Source organism: Mixophyes fleayi, chromosome 1 (genome assembly GCF_038048845.1).
Source record: "Mixophyes fleayi isolate aMixFle1 chromosome 1, aMixFle1.hap1, whole genome shotgun sequence".
Taxonomy (NCBI): domain Eukaryota; kingdom Metazoa; phylum Chordata; class Amphibia; order Anura; family Limnodynastidae; genus Mixophyes; species Mixophyes fleayi.
Genome location: NC_134402.1, coordinates 352,997,958 through 353,021,303, shown reverse-complemented (window position 1 = coordinate 353,021,303; position 23,346 = coordinate 352,997,958). Strand labels below are relative to the sequence as shown.

Here is a 23,346-nt window from a genome sequence, read left to right as displayed (position 1 = left end):
TACTTTCCATTGACTTTGCTTGTGTATTGCATATCCATCTGGACTGAGTTGTGTTCTCCTCCGGAGCCTCCTATCCACTGAAGCTATTGTTCTATTGACTTTGTTTCCTATTGCCTGGACTGGTATTGTGACTTTGTATACTTCAAACAGTGCTTGTCAGTTATCGTTGTATTTTGGATATCACCGTGGGATCAAGTTCTGTGTGCCCCGTGTATACTCTGCTTTACATTCATCTCCTCGTGCCCCTCCTCACATATATATAGCAGTGGTACAACTTGCTGACGCAGACCACTGACTCCTGTTCCCTGTGACACCAGTTTCAAGTATCCTCTCACATAAGCAGTGGTACAACTTGCTATACGCAGACCACTGACTTCCCCGTTACCTACCTTCACCTGGATTCCATTCCTTCACTATAGACAGCGGTACAACTTGCTATACGCAGACCGCTGACTCTCACTACCTCCTCGCTACTCCTGGACATTCCTCCTCACTATAGCAGTGGTACAACTTGCTATACGCAGACCACTGACTTTCCTCACGTTCCCTTGTCCATCTGGTTCCTCGTGTACATTCATCTACTCATTACCAGTTGCTGCTAGTCATAGACTTTCCTCGAGCATTCTCTCACCATCTGCTGTTTCTCCTGTTCCGTTGTCACCCTGTTACCAGAGACCATAGTACCAACTCTATTTCTCTGGTAAGTCCATCATCTGGTGATATCCTGGGCAAAGACTCCTAGTGCCCGTGACAGTGGGAAGGGAGCCTGGGTGGGGGAAAGAATATGAGTTCGGTTTTGGAGATGTTCATTTTAAGAAAGCGAGAGGACATCCAGGATGAGATGGCTGAGAGGCAGTCAGTTACACAAGAGAGGAGGGAGGAGGAAAGATCAGGAGAAGAGATGTAGAGTTGAAACATGGTATAGAAAAGGCATATCAGCATGTACAAAGTCCTTTTAACATTTTGTCGTGACCATCCATCCCCCGAAATGCACACACACTCTGATACCAGCAGATCAAACATCAGTGACTGCTTTTAAATTGCAAGGGTTCCTTAAAAATATATTATGTAAAATACATCCAATGCATGACTTCAACAGGCAAAAATACTCTAGTTAGCAATAAAAATTCCAACTTCCACTTGACAGAAATAAAGAGGAAACCAATTAAGAAAAACTCATTACAATGTGAATTATAATTATATATATATATATATATATATCTCTATCTATCTCACTATACCCAATATATACAATATCTAATGTGAAGAATAAAACAAACAGAAAAACACAAACCCGTTTTAGTGTTTTCATATAAATTTCAACATATTTGGATTTCACAAGGTCTGAACCAAAAGCCAGCCAAGAGAAGCTGACAAAACTCTGAAACATGTTACAGACAACTGCTGAATTTATCAGGTCAAAGAGGAAGAGCATACTGCAAGCATAAGCAAAATATCAGTCAGCTGACATACAAAAAAAAAAAAAAATTATGTTAACGGTCAAAACACAAGATAGAACTTGAAAATTTATAGTACCTGATGATTATCTCAGGGTTCTGAAGTAAATTACATTTTAAATGGTTTAAATTGCTGTGAGTATGCATACTTGTGCAAAGTGTATTAAATACCTGCTTCTATTTTTTTCCAGCTTGTCCTTATATCATAAGTAGTGGCAGCATTGAGTGGGAGGTAAACAGAGCCATTACCCAGTAGCCATAAGCCCATTATATTTATTTGCCAGATATGGTTTAGGTTATTGTACTTGGTACCAGAGATAGCTCAGCATACATAGACTTCAACTTTTGGAGCCGGCTACTATATTTCAAAGATACAGTATGAGCAGGTCTCAACAAGCAACTTTGCAGCCAGTCTTGCTAGCACAGGCATATACAGTCAGCTCTGGCTCTGAACATATAGCAAAGCAGGCTCTGTGAGGCACTCAGGAAAGCCTGCTAGTATGATCTGCAGCAGAGTGACAATGGTTTTAATTTTTTCAATGCAGCAATGCTATTTCTTCTCTATTGCAGGATAGCATTATTTAAAATAAAAGGAAAATGGGTGGGTGTATTTTACCTTAAAATAGGGCTTGTCATATGAAACTTAACTACTACTACATAACTACTCATCATATAAAACTGCCAATGTGTTTTTCAAATAATTAATAGCAGTAGCTTGGTGAGGCTCATATGAATCCTGTGTCCAGTCATGGGTTAAAACTTGAAAGCAAAGACATATATTCATTTAATTCTTCTGTTCTCCCCAGGTGTTTATGGATCAAGAACTTCAGACACTGGTTTCAGATGAGTGCCTAATTCCAATTTACAGCACGGGTCATCGTCAACATCTGGGATGTCTCAGGATATCTCAACATGTGGGGGAGTTAAGAGCAGCTGGAAAAGAGGTTAACAAAGGGAGATAAGGACACAGGAAAATGTCATATCATATTTTCTCATATCTTACTTGCAGGAGTCATGTTTGCTATGCAAATGAAGGGAAAAATATGATCTGTTGTGTGGCGGTAAAATAATCTTTGTAGGACATTTTGGTGAGTAGTTAGGTCAGGGTGAAGAAAACCTGACTTGAAAAAGTATTTGCACAGATGTCAAACCACCAATTAGCATTTTAGAGTTTCTAATTCGGACATCACCGTGGAAAGGGGGTTGGTGGTTACCTGCAGTATGTTTAAAATGTCCTCCAACTAAGATTTTGTTTCCTTTTTGGGAATTGATATATTGTGTCCCCTTATTTTGTTTCTCCCAGCAAACAAACTTGATCATTTGTAGAATCATTTGTTTTATTCCTTTTTATTTTAAAATAAACTTATGCATTATATTTTTTTATGTCATTTAGTATTTAAACTAAATCCACAATGCTTAAGATTAAAAAAAAAAACTAAAGTTCAGGTCTCTGTTCTTAAGAATTCACCTATCAGACTTAGCTTGGTTTTAGAACTGTACATAGTTGAAACATGGCAGATCATTTGGTTTATGAAAACTCTGGGTCAGGGGAGGTAATTTTGTTTACAACAACTCTGATGAAAGTAAATCGTGATAGTTTAGGGTCTGCTCTTGGCGGTGGCATAATTGGTAAGGCAAAGTTAATGTGTGTCAGAGACAGGGAAAGTTTTAATCATTTTAAACAGACCAGGTGGTTGCTTTTTATTAACCTTTTGTCACGCAGACTCAGGATCGTGACAGGGCTATATGACCATCGTGGAGGTATGTATCATTGTGCTTTGCTGCTGTTCCAGCATTCACCTTGCAGAGGGTCCGGTCATTTTTTTGTCCAAAACCGGCCTTAATTATAAGACCGTTACTTTTGCAATACAGCATGAAGCTGCTCTGGACACAGTTGTATCAGATGTAGAAATCACACCAAAGATGTTTCAGTCCAGGGCAAAAGAAACCTCACAAGACTATTCTTTACAAAAATATGGCTCAAAAGCACAAGTGGAAGCCAAAAAGCTAAACCAAACTTGCAGGTGGTCATGTATAAGCTAATAAATTAGTCATCTGAAGGTGCATAACCACTTTAAGAGATGAACACCTCCAGAGTGTTGTGGAATTAAAGGGGATGTTTACCCAATGGCTCAACATCCAAACAAATATAACCAATTTTGAGACTAGTGGTTTTCTGCTATGAAGCAGCTAGTAGTATTTAAAATTATTACTTTATTTTTTGTTGTTGCTTGAAACCTTTTTATATGTCTGACTGATCTTGTGGTTTTTTTTGCATGACAGAAAGAAATGAAAGGTTGACCAGTCTTTTCTCTAACCTCTTCTTAAATCATACTTTCCTACTTTGAGGGATCTTACTCTGGAGGTTCCCTGAAGATGGGTGTGGTGGGAGGGCAGAAGGGGATGAGACATGGAGAATTGAGTCATTGAGGCCCATGGAGACAGGATGCGGGAGACTTGTCTGATCTTGAGGGAGTACGGGAGACATACCCAGAATTCTGGAGTCTCCCAGACATCCCAGTAAACTAGGCAAGTATGGCTTAAATTAGATTTTCTTGTGCATGAGGTTTTCATTGAAATAGGAGTACAAGAACAATGTCTGGATACAATGATATTTTTTTTTCCCCCCAGACAGCAGAAAAGTTAAGGGCATTTTAATAAATTATTTAGAAGTTAAGCTGGGTACACACCTAAGCAAATATTGTGCAGATGACGCAATATCTGTCCATCGGTCATTTATTGTAAGAGTGTGTAAACTCCCACAATCATGTATCAATGTACCAAAACATATTGCATTATTTGGTTTTATAAAAATTACGATCAATGATATCAGGCAAATGTGGAAGTGTGTATGCACTCATGACCAACAGTGTAGGCAGATATCTGTAGACTGTAACAAATTGTTAGGAAAGATGAAGATCACAGATCTAAAGGTAAATTGTGTATACATAAATCAGCATGCTCATCAGGAATCTCAGTCGTTCGTAAAACTGTTACAGAAAATTGCATCCAAAGTAAGAACCAAGACCGTATAGGTGTGTACTCCGCTTTAATTGTGTACCAGAGAACAGACATGCATAGATATATCTGAATCAACATTCCCATCCATATTATTTACAATAGAACTTGGCTGTGTTTCGAGAGGTATTAAACAGTGCAGAAACTTTGCAGACCAATTCATTTAAATGTCTCCCCCACACCAAATAATAATAATAATAATAATAATAATAATAATAATAATAAATAATAATATATATATATCCATATATTGCTGCACGTCATAGTGGGTGCCAGGTTCAATAAATTGTACATAAAATCCTGTCCAAACAAGACTGGAAACCATCACTCCAACTGCGTCATTATACCATCAATAGCAGCAAGTCAACCGAAGACAATTCAGTAGCATAATTGTAATTATTTCATGCTCTTGTGGCAACTTTCTCAAGGGCTGCTTTGATAAAGAGCACAAAACGGGCGTTGGGTATTTGATGACATTCACTATCATGAGCTCTGCTCCATCAGAATAAGCAAAAGATGAGTATATTTTGAAATAATTATACTGCTGAATAGTCTTTTTTACTTGCTGCTATGGATGGTATAATGGAACAGTTGGAGTGCTGGTTTCCATTCTTATTTGGACATGAATTTATAGATTTAATTTTTTTGTAACAGGTGTAGCTGCCATAGGACCCAGAGGTGAAGCGTTTCACCGTGTGCGAGACTCATATTAGTGAATAGAAGCACAAAATTGCTTATGTTCTCCATTAAATAGTACATTTGTCATATTGGGATTTGATGCTAGAATGATAAAATGCTTACAGATGAAGATAACATCAAATATGCAAAAACAATTTAGAAATCAAAAAGCAGGCCTTGACTGGTAACCTGCCATCTGCTAGAAGGGAAAGTGTGCTCAACATTGGGGAACTAGTCTAAAATGAGCACAGACTCAGCATAGATGAGCGCAGGCTCCTAGACCTGCTTTTTATAAAATGTCCCTGTCCTTGAACACTCTACAATGACGCACTTGGTCATTATTGAACCAGTGAGTGATGGAACGGGCTATGTACGCAAGTGAGGGCTGGCATGCTTTTTATGTCCGGACCCAATTTTTTAGTCCCAGTCTCATCATACTACTGAAATAAGAATTAATGGTTTACAGATTAAAAGATATTTAACACACGGATAGTAGTTTCTGAACCATGTAAATAACACTGCTTTGCAAATTATGCACCATGTGCTGTTTTGTTGCTACACTTTAAATATAACCAACATTCAAAAATGTATTAACAAATCTAAGAGATACTGGTTTTAAATGTTTCACTTAGCTGGCCATTTCATGGAACAGTTTAAACCGCAAGTTGTGGAATTGAGATAATACACTGGCTGGGGACTTGATGGGTCTGGCATCATAAGGCAATAGTTCAAGGCAAACAAACACTAGCAGCCTTAAGCAAACAAAGCAAAAATGTATATACAAAAATGAAAACTTCTTTTTATAGTGTTACTCTACTTTCTATGTAGATCAGTTGTGAATAACGCACTACATTCACAGAGTAGCAAAACGCATCACTGCAACATAACTATAAAATAAACATAAAAACAAAATCAGAAAAAAAATAAAAAATATCCACCACTTCCTTTGTCACTGGCAACACTCCCAACTCTCCATATTTTGGCAGGACGTCTAATCACGGCCCACTTTTAGGATTCTGAATGTTGGGAGCAATCCCATATGCATTCCTGAAACGCAGATCGGAGAACTGTGCTACAGCAATACCAGCACATTAGCAGGATAGATAGACTAGAGATGGTAGCAAACTATATCTTGTATGAATATCTGTTAAATATAAAAATACACAATTTGTATTTTCACGAAATTGTAGAAAATAGTTTTATTTAAATAAAAAATAAAAAGCCATGCTATTTAGTCTGGTTTGTTTTCTTTGCTGTTGATGGCAGCAGTGGAGAGATCACCCCCTTCCTAATCCGGGAAAGCAGAGCCTAGAGAGCTGTATTCTGCCAAGAGGGGAGCATAGCCATATGGACCAATACACAGCAATAAGCTTCCATCTTTTATTGGTCCTCCTGCTCATAGCCATCTGATTGACCATTTTAAAATTGTGAAAGATGAAGGGGGGAAAAAAAATAAAATAAAAATTCACAACTATTCCTGGGTGCCGCTTTATCTTTGAATACAATTTACTACACTGGGTCATTTCCTAAGATGTATAAAAGTAGTACTATATTTATTGGTGGCTACATATTTATTCATTGTTACAGATCTTCCTTCTCATGCTTGCCTACCCTCCCAGTGTGGCCGAGAAACTCCTGAAATTCGGGGAATTGTCCCGGACCCCCCAGTAAACTATGTCAGCCTCCTGAATCCTGCATCACTTCCTTCAGAAATAGGCAAGTCACCCAATCATTGCCGATGCATTGTTGTGCAGCAGGTGGGGGCCCCATGATGTCGCAAATCAGTGCCTACAGCACTTGTCCCCTGGACTTCGCCTCTGGGATCTCATGGAGAGCAGTCCAACAACTAGGCAAGTATGAAGCCACTATTGAAGGTACATCTGCCATTAGTACAGACAAATATGAGACTTGCTGCTTTTGGGCAGCAGACTTAAGTGAAACGGAAGGTTGTCAATTTAGCCTCTGATAGAAATTTGCACAATCAGCCTGTTTGAGATCCATTTGTCACTGTAAGACCATTTGTCACCGTAAGACCTCTCCAATCTATTCTCCTGCTCAGAACAGTCTTATTTATTCATTGCATACTGTATGAAACATATATTCCATTGTTAAATATCAGATCTATCATCTGGCAAGACCTCACCAGCTTTAAGATGGAATTTAGCATGGATTAATGCTGCCGCTACTTACTCATATCAAGCAACTTTTAACATTATATAGTTATTGGGAAATTAATAAATACTGTTGTTACACAAAGATCACTTTATGACCGCTGGAACTGGGAATAGAGGATTGGAGGCTTTCCATTACACTGAGGACACTTATTTTGGTCTATTTGCCTCCATATAAGTTTTTATATAAATTAAAGTATTTGTGCACACTATTAACAATAGGTATATTCCGAATACACCCAAAAAAAAAATATGTGCATCAAGTATAGACATTTTCAGCATTCGACAGCAATCTAATTACTTATTATAAGTTTTAATGTTGTACTTTTTTAATCTTCTGGCATACAAGTTGTGTAGTTTCTAATACGTTTAAAAGAAGTTTGAGTCCAAAATTTTAAATATACATTTTCTTATGTGATCTTTTGATTTCTAACAAACGTGAATAAGTTACTACATTACTTACTACAGAAAGTTTTCATGTTATTGTATTTGGTTTGTATATTTCAGTTTTTATTATATCATTTTTAGGTCTCAAGTCATTAGGTTATACTTCACTTAGGCACCAATATATTTGTCTTTAGTTCTCTTTAAGTTACACACATCTAAAAAACATTTCCAGAATATGCACATATCTTACACAAGACACTACAAAAACTTTTATTCATGCAGTCATCTCCCACATTGACTATTGCAATTCCCTCCTTACTGGTCTTCCCCCTAAACAGACTCTCACCCCTTGCAATCTATTTTGCATACCGGCCAGACTGATTTTCTTTGCAATTTGTTCTTCCTCTGCTGAGCCACCCTGTCTGCCTGTTTTTTTACATAATCCAATGTACAGACTACCAGTCTAAGATTTTTCTACTACCATACAAGATCATAAACAAAACTGCACCAACATACACTATATGGACAAAAGTATTTGGTCACACCTATTAATTACTGAATAGAGACGTTTCAATCAGAGCTGTTGCCAGAGGTATATAAAATCATGCACCTAGCCATGCAGTCTCCATTTTCAAACATTTGTGACACAAAATGGGTTGTTCTGAAGAGCTCAGTGACTTCAAGCGTGGCACTGTGATAGGATGCCACCTTTACAATAAGTTTGTTGAATTTTATCCCTGCTAGATATTCCACGCTCAACTGTAAGGGATATTATTATAAAGTAGAAGTGTTTAGGAACTGCAACTCAGCCACGAAGCAGAAGACCACGTAAAATCACAGAGTGGGGTCAACGAGTGCAGAAAGTTGCTAATGCTCTACCAATTCCATAGCTGAAGAGTTACAAACTTCCACTGTCATTAATGTAAGCACAAGAAATATGCAGTGGGAGCCGAGTTGAATGGGTTTCATGGCAAAGCAGCTGCATACAAGCTTCACATCACCTAGACCAATGCCAAATGTCGAATGGAGTTGCGTAAAGCACACAGACACTGGACTGCGAAACAGTGGAAACGTGTTCTGTGAAGTGATGAATCACTTCTGTTTGGCAGTCAGATGGTAGATTCTGGGTTTGGCAGATGCCAGGAGAACATTACCTGTCTGACTGCATTATGCCAACTGTGAAGTTTGGTGGAGGAGGGATAATGGATGGGGCTGTTTTTCAGGGTTTGGGCTAAGCCCCTTATCTCCAGTGAAGGGCAATCTTAATGCTTCTGCATACAAAGTCATTTTTGTCATTGCTATACTTCCAACTTTGTCACAACAGCTTGGGGCACAGTCATGTTGGAATAGAAAAGGGCCTTTTTCCAGTGCACAAAGCAAGGACTAAAAGACATGGTTTGATGAGTTCTGTGTGGAAGAACTTGACTGACCAGCACAGAGCCCTGTCTCCTCAACCCCATCGAACACCTTGGGGATGAACTGGAACGAGACTGCAAGCCAGACCTTGTCATCCAACATCAGTACCCGACCTCATAAATGCTCTACAGAATGAATGGGCACAAATTCCTACAGAAACACTCCAACATCTTGTGGAAAGTCTTCCAAGAAGAGTGGAAGCTGTTATCATTGCAAAAAGGGGATCAACGCCATATTAAAGTATATGTATTTGAATACAATATCATTGCAGTCTCAGTTGGTGTAATGGTCAACAGTCTGAATACTTGTGACCATATAGTGTACATCTCACTTGTTTCGATACATCTCCCAACTTGACAAAATCTGTTCTGTGTCTCATCCACTCTAATTAGATCCTCCAATTTCCATTTACAGGACTTTTTTTTGAGCTGCACCCACTGTGGAATTCCCTCCCTTGCACAATAAGACTTTCCTATGGTCTACAAACCTTCAAGTGCTCTATAAAAACTCACCTCTTCAGGCAAGCTTATAATATTCCTCAACCACCCTCTTAACCTCACTAGGTTACTGTATTACTGTCACGAGCCGCGGCGGTACTCACAGCCGCCGCGGCTCGCTTCTCATGCGCCCCAGTGCCGTCATTTCCTCTTCCTGTCCGGCCGTCACCAGGGCAACGGCCGGACGCTAGTTCGCTAGCGCTGCGTCCCGGCGGTGCTGGTAGCCGGGCGCATGCGCTTAGCAGTCAGTCTATAAGGCTGTTTAACAGGCATTAGCCTGCAACTGTGTAGGTCAGGGACAAGCCCTGATTGGCCCTGCTGGATACTTGTAATTAGTCTGCAGGAGTGTGTTCAACTGCTGATTGGTCTGTGTCTGTATTTAAGGCAATGAGGTCTGCTGCCTCATTGCCGGTTATAGCTTCTGTGCTCCAGTCTGCTGACCTGCTTGTTCCTGTTCTAGTCTTCTGAGACCGCTACTGATTTCCCCTGTATGACCCTTGGTTTTGAATTGGACTTCGCTTGTGTATTCTGTGACCCTGATCTCTGGCCTGTTTACCGTTTCTGCTATCCGCCTGTGACCCCTGACCTCAGCTTGTTTACTGATACGGTTGTCTGCTGCCGGCCCTTGACCTCTGCGTGGACCTCACTCCGCTTGCCTGGGTTCTCCCCAGCCGGTACACACTTCACGACCCTCTGTCAGTCTGCGGCCCAGTCTGTCCCCACCACCAGGGGCTCCAGTGAACACCTGACTGACAGAGTAGATTCCGGGTTGTGTTGTGCCGGCTGGAGGGGTTCCTAACAATTACCACCTTTGACACTATTTTCACAAGACAACAACCCTCTGTCCCCAGACCAAAATCACTGTGTGACTGGATCACTTTTTACCTTTGTAGTCTGGCTGGACCAAAATGCAATATGTAGATTTAATCTTATGTACCCGACTCCCATTGACCTATAGATTGTAAATTTGCGAGCAGGGCACTCTTACCTCAGTCTGCTTTACCCAGTATTGTTTATTACTGTGTTTGTCCCCAATTGTAACACGCTACAGGATTTGCTGGTGCTACATAAATAAATGTTGATTATGCAAGCTACCCCCATATTGGGCCCGAGTCATTATGGAGAGCAAAGCAAAAATAAGACGTTTGCTCCTTGACACGCCAGGTTACAAAGCAAGGGGGGCAAATTAGTAATTTTGCACATAAGGAAGTTACTAGCTGCTTTTTCATGTAACGCAAATACTTGATAGCTGAATTTTTATACTTAAATTTAAAATTGATCTAGGACATGCCTTACTCCCCCCCCTCCCCCTCCCAAAAATATAAAAAAAGTTTGTCCCAACATTTTACATTTACCTCCCCCTCCAATGCAACATGGTTTTGCCAAGGTGCAAAGTTACTTTTTTATGCTATGCTCTTCCTTGATGACTCATGGCCCATTATGAGCTGCAGAGTCCAAATTATAAAAGTAATCTAATCAAAACAAAAAAACCAAAACAAAAGTACCCCGTTTTTAGTGCCATTGTTTGTTGCAAAAGCTTTAACCTTATGTGTATTTTGTTTCTGTTGGCAAGCTTGTCATACACCTGAGGTTTTATTTAATTAAACTAAAAAAGTAGGAGTGATAAAAATAAAAGCTGCTCGAGTCCAGGTTCATTGAAGTAAACACAAATTGCTGTAGCAGGTCATACAAGCCGATATTGAAAGACCAGACATACAAACCCACCAGCCTTTTACATGCATCCTTAATGCAACAAAAGTAAAGAATATCAATCAGTGTAATACTAGTGGAAGACCACTTTACATACGCTAAGAGAATAAAAAAATAAATAAATAGTGGGTATATGACCTAAAGCTGCTAAAATAAAAATATATAAATGTTTGAGACTATTACACTATATTACCCAACTCAAACAGGAAAATTGCTCTATGAGGAAATTAGGAGTATGCGCCAACTGTCTACAACAGTCTTTGGTTCAGCCTTATGCAACATTTAAGACTTTTTTTTTTATTAAAAAATAAGATTGGGGACGGGAGTAGTTAATGCCTTCAAAACATGCAAGGTGAAGCGCTATCTGTTGTAGACTAGGCACCTTTCATAATACATTATAATAATCTTTGTAGTACAGGCAACACAGGCATATTTAAAAAAAATAAAAGGCCATTATTATTTATGCAAGATCTGTATAACCCCAGAAACACACTCTGCTATTGCTCAATAATCAGGATTCAAGACAACCTCAATATGGAAGGTTGACTGCCCACCAAAAAAGACAGCATCTTACTTAAAGCTTTCATCAAGTGATTGAATGGGCAGGAGCCAAATCAAGTTGACGCCAAGACCAGTAGTGTTTTAATTGAGGATTGTCAGACATGCAAATTCCATAAATAAAATAATATATATATATATATATACATACACATACACACACACACACACACACACACTGGTCTGGCACTGAGGTTAGGGAAACTCATTTGCAGAGCCATTTCTATGCATTCTTTCAAATATACTGAATGTTATATCACAACTCATTTACAGGCTTCATACCTTGAATCTGTCAGTATGGCACTCTAGATAACCGCCTGCATATTGTATATAAATCAGTTACTCTATCGCAAGAGATTACAAGTTATGACTATGACTGTACATTACAGTTTTTACCTAAATGGACCTTGGGATACAATTTGCAATACATTATTTCCCTTAACAAAAACATCTGAAGAGAAAAATTAAAAGGATATATTTTTATTTTACAATGACTCATCTGTTCTAGCTAGAAAAAGGAACATGAGCTAATGAAAGTCCTACAGTGTATTATGTGACATTGCACAGAAAAACAAGACATGTTTTTGTAAGATGACCTTTATTCTGCTTGAACATGTGAGGATTCGAAATGCTATAAATTGGAGGGGGGTGTAAGCGTATTAGAAAAACACATTGGAGTTTGCAGTAGCCAAACAATACGTAGTAACTATCGGATGCACTCATTAATTACAACAAACTTCTACTAAATGGGTAGCCAGAATAGTTCTACTGTGGGAGTAAGGACCTAGACTTCAAGCTGCTCATTATCAACAAATCATCATGATTTATTTATATAGCACCAGCAAATTCCATAGCGCTTTACAATTGGAAACAAAGATTAATAAAACAATACTGGGTAATACATACAGACAGAGTGGTAAGACAACCCTGCTCGCAAGCATACAATCTATGGGAAATCACCCCAAATTAATGCCCCCCCCCCCCCCAACAATTCACTGTCACATGTGGTGGAAACCACACAACAAGAAAAAGCTACTAGCCAATGACTACTTCTTGAGCCAAGAGGAGAGTCAGGACATATAACCCAAACATGTACGGACTCATACCAAAGGTGTTAATGCAGACAAGTGTGTTTCTGTGGTACACATTGGATCACTTCATAAAAGTAAAGCTAGGTTTGAATTTCACATGGTATCTAGTCATTGTTGCCAATCATGTGCATAACTTAGTAGTAGCACAGTTCCAGTAAGAAATATTGAAGTAGACATGGGCAAAGACACTAGTGCTCCACTTGTGACACCAAGCAGAGTATCTGAACTGACAGATTCAGACTAAGGGACCACAGTATTTTTACAGTAGACACATTATCCTTTATAGGAAAAGGAAAGTACATTGTAAACTGACCAACTGCACAATTTAGTCAGCCATCTTGACAAAAATGATCCACACTAGTGTTTAGTATTTCCCAAATGTGAATGCAGATCAAAGCCTAGAGTTTCATGGTGTACATTCCCTGCCTATTTTTCTAGACGGATGTAAAACCACAGTGGAGATTTGAGGGATCAGCAACATCTAACAATAGCTCTCATTTAGAGCAACTTTGTACAAATCCTAAAGAATTAGGCACATGGTACAGCTCACAAAACGGGTTGGAGGGGGGGGGGGGGGGAATAGAAAATAAATAAATGCATAATAATAAAAAGCATCATGGCTGTAAGTCAACTAAGGGCAGATATTTGTGTGATGACGATTTATTAAAATATTTGGAACTTTATAATCAGGATATGGATTTGTCACTAGTCCTGTAAATCTGCTTAATTGTAAAGACACACAAGACAAAGCATTTGTATATGTTCGTTTAATACATATCTAAAAACAAATGAGTTCAGAAGCTCATAAAAAATGGAATGTCTGGCATAGTATAAGCAACGCTGCTAATCATGCAACGGTGTAGATTTGTATAAGCAAGTACAAAGAATAACCTACCTGATTATAATTGGATCAGACAAGAGAAAACTAACGGATGTAGGTCACACATTATCCTGTTAGAGATTGCTAGTGCAGAAAGAGGAAAAGGGGGTGGGCAGAAAGTCTAATACTACGATTACACCACACCGCATGGTGCCATATTTAAAAATAAGTCTTATTTATTTACCTCTACACTCTTAACAACTGATGGAAGTGGCCCTAGTCATAGGATTACTGCAGCAGTTTTTCCTGTGTTGCAGACTGGCTTCTAGAGAAATGACTAACAAGTTAACGGGTTCCTGTACAAGGGCAGTACTTTAGCTCTTGCAGTCTACAGTTACAGCAGGCAATGTCAACTGCAGTAGCTTAATTTAAAAGTAGTTTATTTTTTTTCAGTTTAATTTAAAAGTAGTATTAGAATCTCAATAGTAAAGTCAAGTTGGTTGGGGGTCTGAAATGTCGCACCTCATAACCCAAGAACACACATATTGCAAGTGGCACAATATGATTCTCCAAAAGGAAGAAGCACCAAATTGTGCCACCCTAACCATACATTGTAGAGCAGTGAGGAAGAGAAGCACAGCAAGTGACTGGTGCTCACTTGTGCTATTCAGCAAGTAGTGTTCCATCCAAATCTTTAAAATCACTATACTAAACCTAAATGGGAAGCAATGTTTTTTTTCCCCATGCAATTGACCCAAGCAGCTTACACTACATTCAACATTTCTTATGTTATATTACAGAACATAGGATTTTGTAAGAAACTTGCAGCAGATGTCTTTTTTTTTACTCAACACCAGGTTTTGGGTTGCAGAAGAGAAGATACATAAAGTGACTTACATGACAATTAAGATTTGTCACAACCACCATTGTGTCTGGTTGTCTAATTGCTTATATCTCCCAACCAAAGACTCACTGTTCCCATGGGTAGCCCTCTGCATACTCCCCAGTCACCCTCACATAAGATGTAGTGTCCAACTTACAACTCAATATCAATTTAGATCCCTCCCAGTAGCCTAACCACTGTGGGAAGGTGTGTAGAATGTATCCAAATGCAGTCTAACAACAAGAAGTCCATGTGCGCCAAGACTGTGGGGGTGTGGCCACACATTAGTATTAACCTGCAAGCACAAGAATTTGGAGCTTCTTATTGATCCTCCAGCTCATACCCATCTCATCTACCATTTTAAACTCGCAAACAAAGTACATTCTTTCCCACTTCTATACTACAGAGACGGAGAAACCCTGGGAAAATCCTGTATTAGCATACAGCTCTCATGGTTCCACTAAGGGGAAGGAGCAGAAGCAGATGACAATACCCTAGTCACTATATCTGTGCATTATGTATTATTGTGTATTGACTGCAAGGTAGAGTTCTGCGAGTCAGAGGGACAGGAAGGGTTAAGGTCCATAGGGATGTATATTACATACCACACAAAAAAAAACAACACACAAGCGAAACACTTACGCAAGAGTAGCAACAGCTAAAAATGCTGTTAGGGAGATCATATTGAGCAGCTTAGCTAAAGTATGATTCTAGCAAAGATAAAATCCTAGGTCCTCAAGATTGCAGTTGATTCTTAGATACATAAGTTTGCAGATAAAGAGACAACACATGTAGAATGCATCACCATAAAAACAAATAGTTAATCTAGATCTTCAAAAAGCTCTCTCCAGTCAACTGTATTCTGGTAAATTACTGGTTCCAATGGTCCCCTTTGAAAAAGTTCACACAATTGCACAACACATGTAGGCAATGTGGGTGGACTGATTTATGGGTTAACTGTTTTAGGACTTGTTTGTCACCTTTTCTACTTGTGAGGTGTCTATTCAAATTAGATAATTCTGTGTTTTAAAAAGACTTCTCCTCTGATGATTATCCATTGCTTCAAGTATGAAGCAAGAATAAAGCTCTCCCACCTCCTGCATGTGGAAGAGCAACTATACTTTGTGCAAATTGGAGCTATTGATAAACACTGTCTTTACATAATCATTCATCCACATGGAATTAGTGGCTGGAATAGTCATTATGTAAATCCAAAAAAGTGTTTCATTTACAAGGCTGCTTGCTTTCATACAAGTTAGTTGAAGTTAACTGGTGCCAGGTCAGGAGAGGGAAACAGACTAAGAACAAGATTGCAAACAAACATTCATATTGAGGCAATTGCCATTTCCTCCTGCAAGATAAACATTGCTTTGGCAACAGACCAGGGGGTAAATGTATCAAGCTGAGAGTTTTCCAGCGGGTTTGAAAAGTGGAGATGTTGCCTATAGCAACCAATCAGATTCTAGCTGTCATTTTGTAGAATGTACCAAATAAATGATAGCTAGAATATGATTGTTTTTTTAAACCCGCTGGAAAACTATCAGCTTGATACATTTACTGCCTGATCTCATTAAGGATTTCCATTGTCAACTCTTCTATAGAGAACGACAGACAGCTGGGTATTTTTTTCTCTTACTGGAGATGCCCAGTAATGGTTACACATTTCTAGTGTCCAGCTTTTTTCTATTTTTATGCTGTACTTGCTTAAACAGCAAGAGAATTTCTAGCTTCGAGCATAACATTCTTTGTGTAATACAACTCATACGCATAGTATGGTCTAAGACAACCCTGTACAGGTTTCCTGAAAAGTGATAAGATATTTTGCAGGCTCCTACTAGACCCAGCTAGTAGTGGAGTCATTTGTGCCTTTTTCCCAAGCTCAATCAAGTATGAGTAAAATCAGTTTAGTATGAGAATGTTGGAATTGAAAGGACAAGTCACTTAATGGTACTGAAGTTGCTGTATTTCTATATTTTAAGTTACTGGTTAAGAATATGAGAAACAAGTATTCTTGCCAGGAAATTGCAGAGGTATAAAGCAAGTATGTGCTCAAACAGCATGAATGTCTAGTGCCGTTTTGCTGTTAAAATGCCCCATACAACAGTTTGACAGTGAAATCGCTCTAGTATTAAAGGGAAACAGAGTATCCTATTCACTTTGACTTTACAGTGATTGGTGTTCTAAATTGATGTTATGTTCAGTTTCCTGGTCAGAAAAATCAATGGCTATGCCCTAAATATGTGTTAGGCTGTGATATTAAAGCTACCGGCTTTACAAGCTCCAGTGGTCATATTAAGGTATGGCAGATGTTGCATTTTCATTGCAAATTATTTAAAACAAAAAAGTCAATATGGCTTTGTAAGCTTATTTTTATAAAATATATTGCATTGCTGAACAATCAGATCTGTGTCCAATTTGTGGCCAAACCGATTACATAAGATCAGGAAAGTGCAGTTGGCTGATAACTGAACATACAACTCGCAGTCAGCAAACAGAAAAAATTGGAGGTATTTGATAAATGGTTTGAGGCCCCCCCAAGCCAAGCTTGCAACATCTGGTCAATGCAGGGGACAAAGTCATAAAATAATCCAAAAAATAATTGTTTCGAATTAGGACCGATTGCAAATTGGCCAAAGAACACAGACTGAAGTCAGCCAACAGGATTTCTCAACACTCCCCATAAAACAAAGTTTGGTGAAGCCTGACATATCTGGTTGCACAGATATGTGCAACTGTATATGCACCATAAGTGTGTTTGAAGCCCTTTCATTTATTAACACTGGTTCTGTAAAGGGTTATTTAAATAGCAGCTAACGCCTACCATTTTTATTTACCGTGGGCAAAACTTGTCAGTGTTTAGTATATGTTGGCAAATAGTCCACTCAGCTTCTACAACAGTCTGTATACTCTTTTCCATTGGGCACGATGGGCAGTTGCCCAGGGGCCCCACAGGCAAGGAGGCCCCATAGGCACGGCTCTTAATGAGAATAAAAATAATCCTGCAAAAGAAAAAAACCTGCAAAAAAAACCTACAAGGGTCACTGAGCAAGTACATCTATCTATCTCTCTCTATATATCTATATTTGTATCTATATACAGCTATATACCTATATCTAGGGGCCCCAGTGCACTGCATTGTCCAGGGGCCCATAATGTTGTTAAGATGGCCCTGTGTATACTTGCCAGATAATTGACAAAAGAGCTAAAGCTTAATCCATGTCATAGAACCTAACTTTCTTGCTTTAATATCATCCATACAACAAATGGAGCTGAATGGTGCTTTACCATGGTTCTCCTATGCCCTTTTCATATGAAAAAGCACATGTAATTAGTTCTGTATGCAAATGATTGCGGGGGATTTACAGGCAGCTTAGTATAAAGATGGTCCATTTTATGTACGGACACTTTAAAAGTCACCAGTGTAGTTTAGAGTTGCAAGAAAGGTCAACTTTAACCATACAACAGATTACAGGATCCTCTTCTAAAAACTTTTTTTTTTTTCCCCTGCCCCCACCTTCGTTGGTGGGGGAGCTGGAAACTAAAATAAAAAAAATAAAAAAAACTCACATCATATGATCGCGGCGCCGGCGTCGCTCCTCCTTCCTCTCTGCTCCGTTAGCACTGAAAGTCAGGCGTGGCGTCATCACGTAATTTTCTAAAACGTACCCATTTTTTTCCCCCCAAATAGGGCCCCCAACATTCCAAGATCCAGACAATCCGCAACTAAAGAAACCTGCAGCCACAGGTGGTTGAGTGTTCTGCCCAATGTAAGGGGCAGATCAAGACTGAACTCTTTATGTACACACAGCATTCTTTCTATACTACACTATGGTGTTAGATGTCCTGAAAGTCGGGAGTGCTGGGACATAGGTCACGCTTCGGTGAGCGGGCACTGCACCCTTGTGACAATGCAGGTTTTTTCTGTAGTAGGGCGTCCTAGAGCTTTTCACCTGCTAGCCACACCCCCAACTGTAGGAACACACACTTTTGTGCCGCAATCGCTCAACTATAAGTGGGGGCCCCCCATGAAGTTGTTATAACTGGGCCCTGAATTGCTCTTGGCAGCCCTGACTGTATCCCTATCTGACATCCAATGCAAAGCTTTAAACCAGTTATTTTAAAAAGGAACATTAAACAGCACTGAAAATACACTTATTTTTGGGAATGTTTTGTATAGCTTTCCTGGCTGAATTGGACATCCATACTGTGGTTATACACAAGTTACAGAAATATATTTTCTTAAATTTTACCATTCATATCCAATCTGTTTACTGGGCAACTTTAATTACAGCCTATAGATTGTATATAAACAAATATTACAAGCCAGGTAAAACCAACACCTACACCGGTATGCTTATGGATACCAGTTTTACATGCCTAGACTTACACAGATAAGGGAAAAAGACAAAAAAAAAAAAGTATCCAGCCACTTACTGCTTTGAAGCTTCTTATAACCTGCAGCTGCAGTCATTACCATGAGAGGAGAATGAATTAAACCCTCAAACCTGTTTTTGTGGTTATGTAAAATATCAGTGACGTTAAATCACACCATTATGGTACGATAGTCAAAAGGGGTGTATAAGATGTACTCATTATGTATCACATTGCATTCACTCAAGACACAATCATTTAGAACACACTGCTACAAATATACACCGTGCCCTTGGCTGATGGTCATGTTTGTCTAATCAATTTTTGCGTTCTTCTACCCTACAGTAACTTTCACCGACATCTGAGCTCATTCACAAACCTTCATCGAAACCCACCAAAACACATTATTTTTTTATTATTGATTTAATGTTTTACAAATTATTATAACCATTGTGTAATAGCTTGTTCAAGAATAAATAGAAAAAGAGTTCTTACAAACTCAATTCTGCTTACCCTGCAAATCATAAGAGTGATCTGTGCATGCGCTCCACTTGTAATTGAAACTCAATAGTGAGTTATTTATTCCCATACCCACCATCTGATGTATATTGCATACATATTATTGTTCATATTTGTATAGAGTGGTTGTTCTCTCAGGTCATATATTTGTATGTTTTATTTTGATCACTACGTTCCATGCATTTTTTTTATATATGTGATTTTTTTTATACATTCTTAATATAATAAATTGTTTATTATATCCGCAGTTCAAGGTTCCTTTGCAGTTATTGGACAACCATATTTTGCAGCCTCTGGATAGATTTCACTTCACTTGCTATTTGAAGAAAAAATTATATGTGGGATTGCGGCTTTAAAAAGGTAATTAAAGTATAATATTATGAAATTAGGATTGTGGAAGAATATTTCTTTAGCAGAGAGCATAATCATATACTTGATTTTTTTTTTAGACGTTTATCTTAATACTTGGTTATATGTAACAATATTAAAGAGACTGTCATATTATAAATGACCAGAGTGATAAGCAATATGAAACTTCAGGGGCTGCACAAACAGCCCTCTAATCTTGGAAAGGGCTGCACATTACCCCTAATCTCGGTAATTAGTTCAAACAATACATTTAATCAAAGAAAAAGATACCCATCTATAAGAATGTATTAGTGGGTATTTTAAAAAAGTCTTACAAGCTATAACAAACATATGACAAGAACAGAGCTGAAGGCTACAGGTGAAGTTTGAGAAGGCTGCATGCGGCCCTAGGGCCACTTGTTACCAACCACTATTTTAAACACTACTGGAAGAGATCAGCATTAGCAAAATGCTTATTGACTCATTACCACTATACTCCTACTTAAATCATTAAAAATAGTTTTAGACTAGAGAGCATATGACCCAGCCCTTTGTAGGATATATTTAATTTATTACAGGACACATGATATAGTATTCATCTCATATTTCAAACGTTCACTGAACGAGGCTAAAAGCTCAATCATCGAAATAATGTTTTAACGACTAAGCTGCATGAGTGACAGCCACATATTTCATAAGGGTCGTCACCATAGAGGTACCCAATATTAAGATCTTCATAGGACCCTATTAATACACTTACAGTATACCACACCAGTGTGTTTAAAAGAATCCCTTTTTGACGTGGGCATCTGGGGACAACACTCAGTTTTTCCAATGCTGGAGACAAATGAAAGATTTAAAGTGTTTCTACACAAACCACTCATCTGTTTGTTCGGACAGTGATCATTTTAAGAACTTGCACAGATATTTTGTTACTAAGAGACATTAAATTAGCAATCATTCACAATTCTATAGAACAATATTTTCTTCTGAGATTTAGCTGTCTGGGATGTAAAGGACATTAAATATTTGTTAGACTCCTGACAGTATTATAAGAGAGTAACTCAGCTTTCGAGGAGCAACTAAACCTAAAATACAAGTTGACTAATATAAAAGTTATAAAGTACACAAATAAATATGCAAAACTTTTAGGAGCAAGGTAGAAGTTAAAAGGACATATACACCTTAATGAAGAGTTTTATTAATTCAATATGCACCCAACCTTTGCCTGGAGCAAAGAGCCAGCTCGCTCTCTAGAGCATGCTTAGCTTACCTGCAACGATACTGCAGGCAAAACGAGCACACAGCAAGGCTGTCCACAGCACGCAATAAAGCAGTGTCTATACTGCCCATTTACTGTATGTATGGGGCATATATTCGATTCATAGAAACTGTACTAAATAAAGATAATATTGTGAGTTCACTTTTAACTTCTCGTCACTAACACCATTGAAGAATAGTGCCCACATTTTATTTTATAATCACATGGAAGTTATCTGAGAACAGCTGGCACTGAAAACACTGTAAGCGTAAATAAAATACCAATCACTTCTTTTGCGTGCAGTTTTATACTGTATAGTATTGTGTCAACATTATGTCGCCAACTGACATTTTGAGGTGCAAACAGTGCAATCCTACTGTAAATATCAAACTATATACTCTACATAAGTGGGTATTTCCACATTGGAATTATGGGGGAGGGAGGGTGAATTTACAAAGTACTAAACTTTTGAAATATCAGCAGATCAGTGTGCTTCCATCCTGTCCAATCAGGTTTGAAGAAAGCACAAGAAACACCCCCCCCCCCCCCTAATCAGGTGATCAGTGGATCTTCCAAGCTAGCAAAATTTTCCTCCCTTACATGTTCTAAATCAGATGAAAGTTGGACATACAATGCATGTCTTTTTGAGGAGTTTTGTGTATTAGTCTGTACTCCATTCATAAAGAGAAATCACACCACCACACATAATGAATAAACTACAGCATGCCAAATTGGTAGAAGAACAAAGCACTAACTATGCTGTCAAACAGAAGGCATGAACACTTCCACAGAAAACTCTGGTTTCTATGCCCGGTTTGTCAGTCCAAAATACAGGAAGACAGGATGAGAAGTGCAAACATTCAGCATGAATGAACCCTAAAAGGGAAAAGAAAACATTTTTCAGGTGTTGGTTTTTGTTCTAAACTGTCAAAACTGACAAGAATGCTTTTTGTATGCGTTTCCACAGTCAGTCTTGGATGTGTAAAATCACCAACTTCTATCTGATGCCACAATGACGAGACATCACTGGGCATAAAGTAGTTAATAGTAAGAGTCTGAAACCCTGAGTAAACAGATAGACAGAAGACAGGATTAATAAATTACACTTTGAAATGCTGTACAATGTACACAACTATCCAAGTCCAAGGATAGAGATAAACAAAGCTGAAAAAAAAAAAAATCCATAAAAATTGCATAAATGAACCAGTCATCTTCAAGAAGTTCACACACATTATATATATATATATATATTAGAAAAATAATTAGTCTACGAAATAACTTCGTGTGGTGAATGGACACAAAATCTGTCAAACTGCACAGTTGGCATGGGCATGTTTAAAGAATGAAGTACGTGGGGAATAGAAGGGTTGTTGCCAATCTGCGGAAAACGAGACGTGTCCTCCCAGAGAGTAACAAATTACTGTCTATGTGGATGCTGCCAGTTTAGTTAATTTAGGATTACAGATTGTCATGTGACACCCAAACATCAATAATCTCAGGCATATACTACTTATGCTTACTGACCACTTACCTTTTCCACTTGTTGCTGCATAATAATGGGGACCAGAACTACCAGAACTACCCCGAAAGCCACGAGCAATAGGCCGACCACCCCTAGGACTATAGACTTCTTATTACTTGGAGCTGTCATGGCTCAGGCAGGCTGCAATGTAAACACAACGTGGACTAGAAGCCGGTTTCCAGCTCAGATCTATCCACTTCTCCAGCACGGAAGACATCCTCTCATCGAGTTTTATTGCATTGGAAAGCTAAAGGACCGCCCTAAGCAAGCTTACCCAAACTCACCCCACTCTCAATCGTTCCATACTGTTTGGAGAAGCCCCACCTGAAAGGAGGAGGCTAGAAGCTCAGCCCCACCCCAATTGCTGCCTGTGTCTTTCTAGTAAACAAACACTACAGGGAATAAAAGCGATTCATATATGTATCCATCATTTATAATCCAATCAGGATCATTCCTGAGAGAGGAATGTAGTATGTGAACATATCGATCTTTTATTTGTCACCGTAATAAAAGAATGAAGAGTAGATAGATGTAAGTAATGCGAGGTTTATCAGACGCGAAATTTTGTGTTACTCCACGGTTGGTCATTTATTCGTCATGTTTAATTTCAATAACACCGAACTGCCATGTATATCACCA

At 38.6% G+C, this 23,346-nt stretch overlaps 1 protein-coding gene across 3 annotated transcripts in view; it reads right to left on the bottom strand.

Moving 5' to 3' along the window:
* SCARB1 (scavenger receptor class B member 1) overlaps window positions 1-23,007 on the bottom strand; it is a 65,553-nt gene extending 42,546 nt beyond the window's left edge. For 2 of the 3 annotated variants that reach the window (XM_075176956.1, XM_075176965.1), the window contains exon 1: window positions 22,717-23,007. In XM_075176956.1, the coding sequence (XP_075033057.1) occupies window positions 22,717-22,836 (120 nt within the window). In that variant the 5' untranslated portion in view covers window positions 22,837-23,007. The remainder of the gene's footprint in view (window positions 1-22,716) is intronic. The other variant, XM_075176973.1, reaches the window with a different exon arrangement.
* Between the last annotated feature and the right edge of the window lie 339 nt (window positions 23,008-23,346).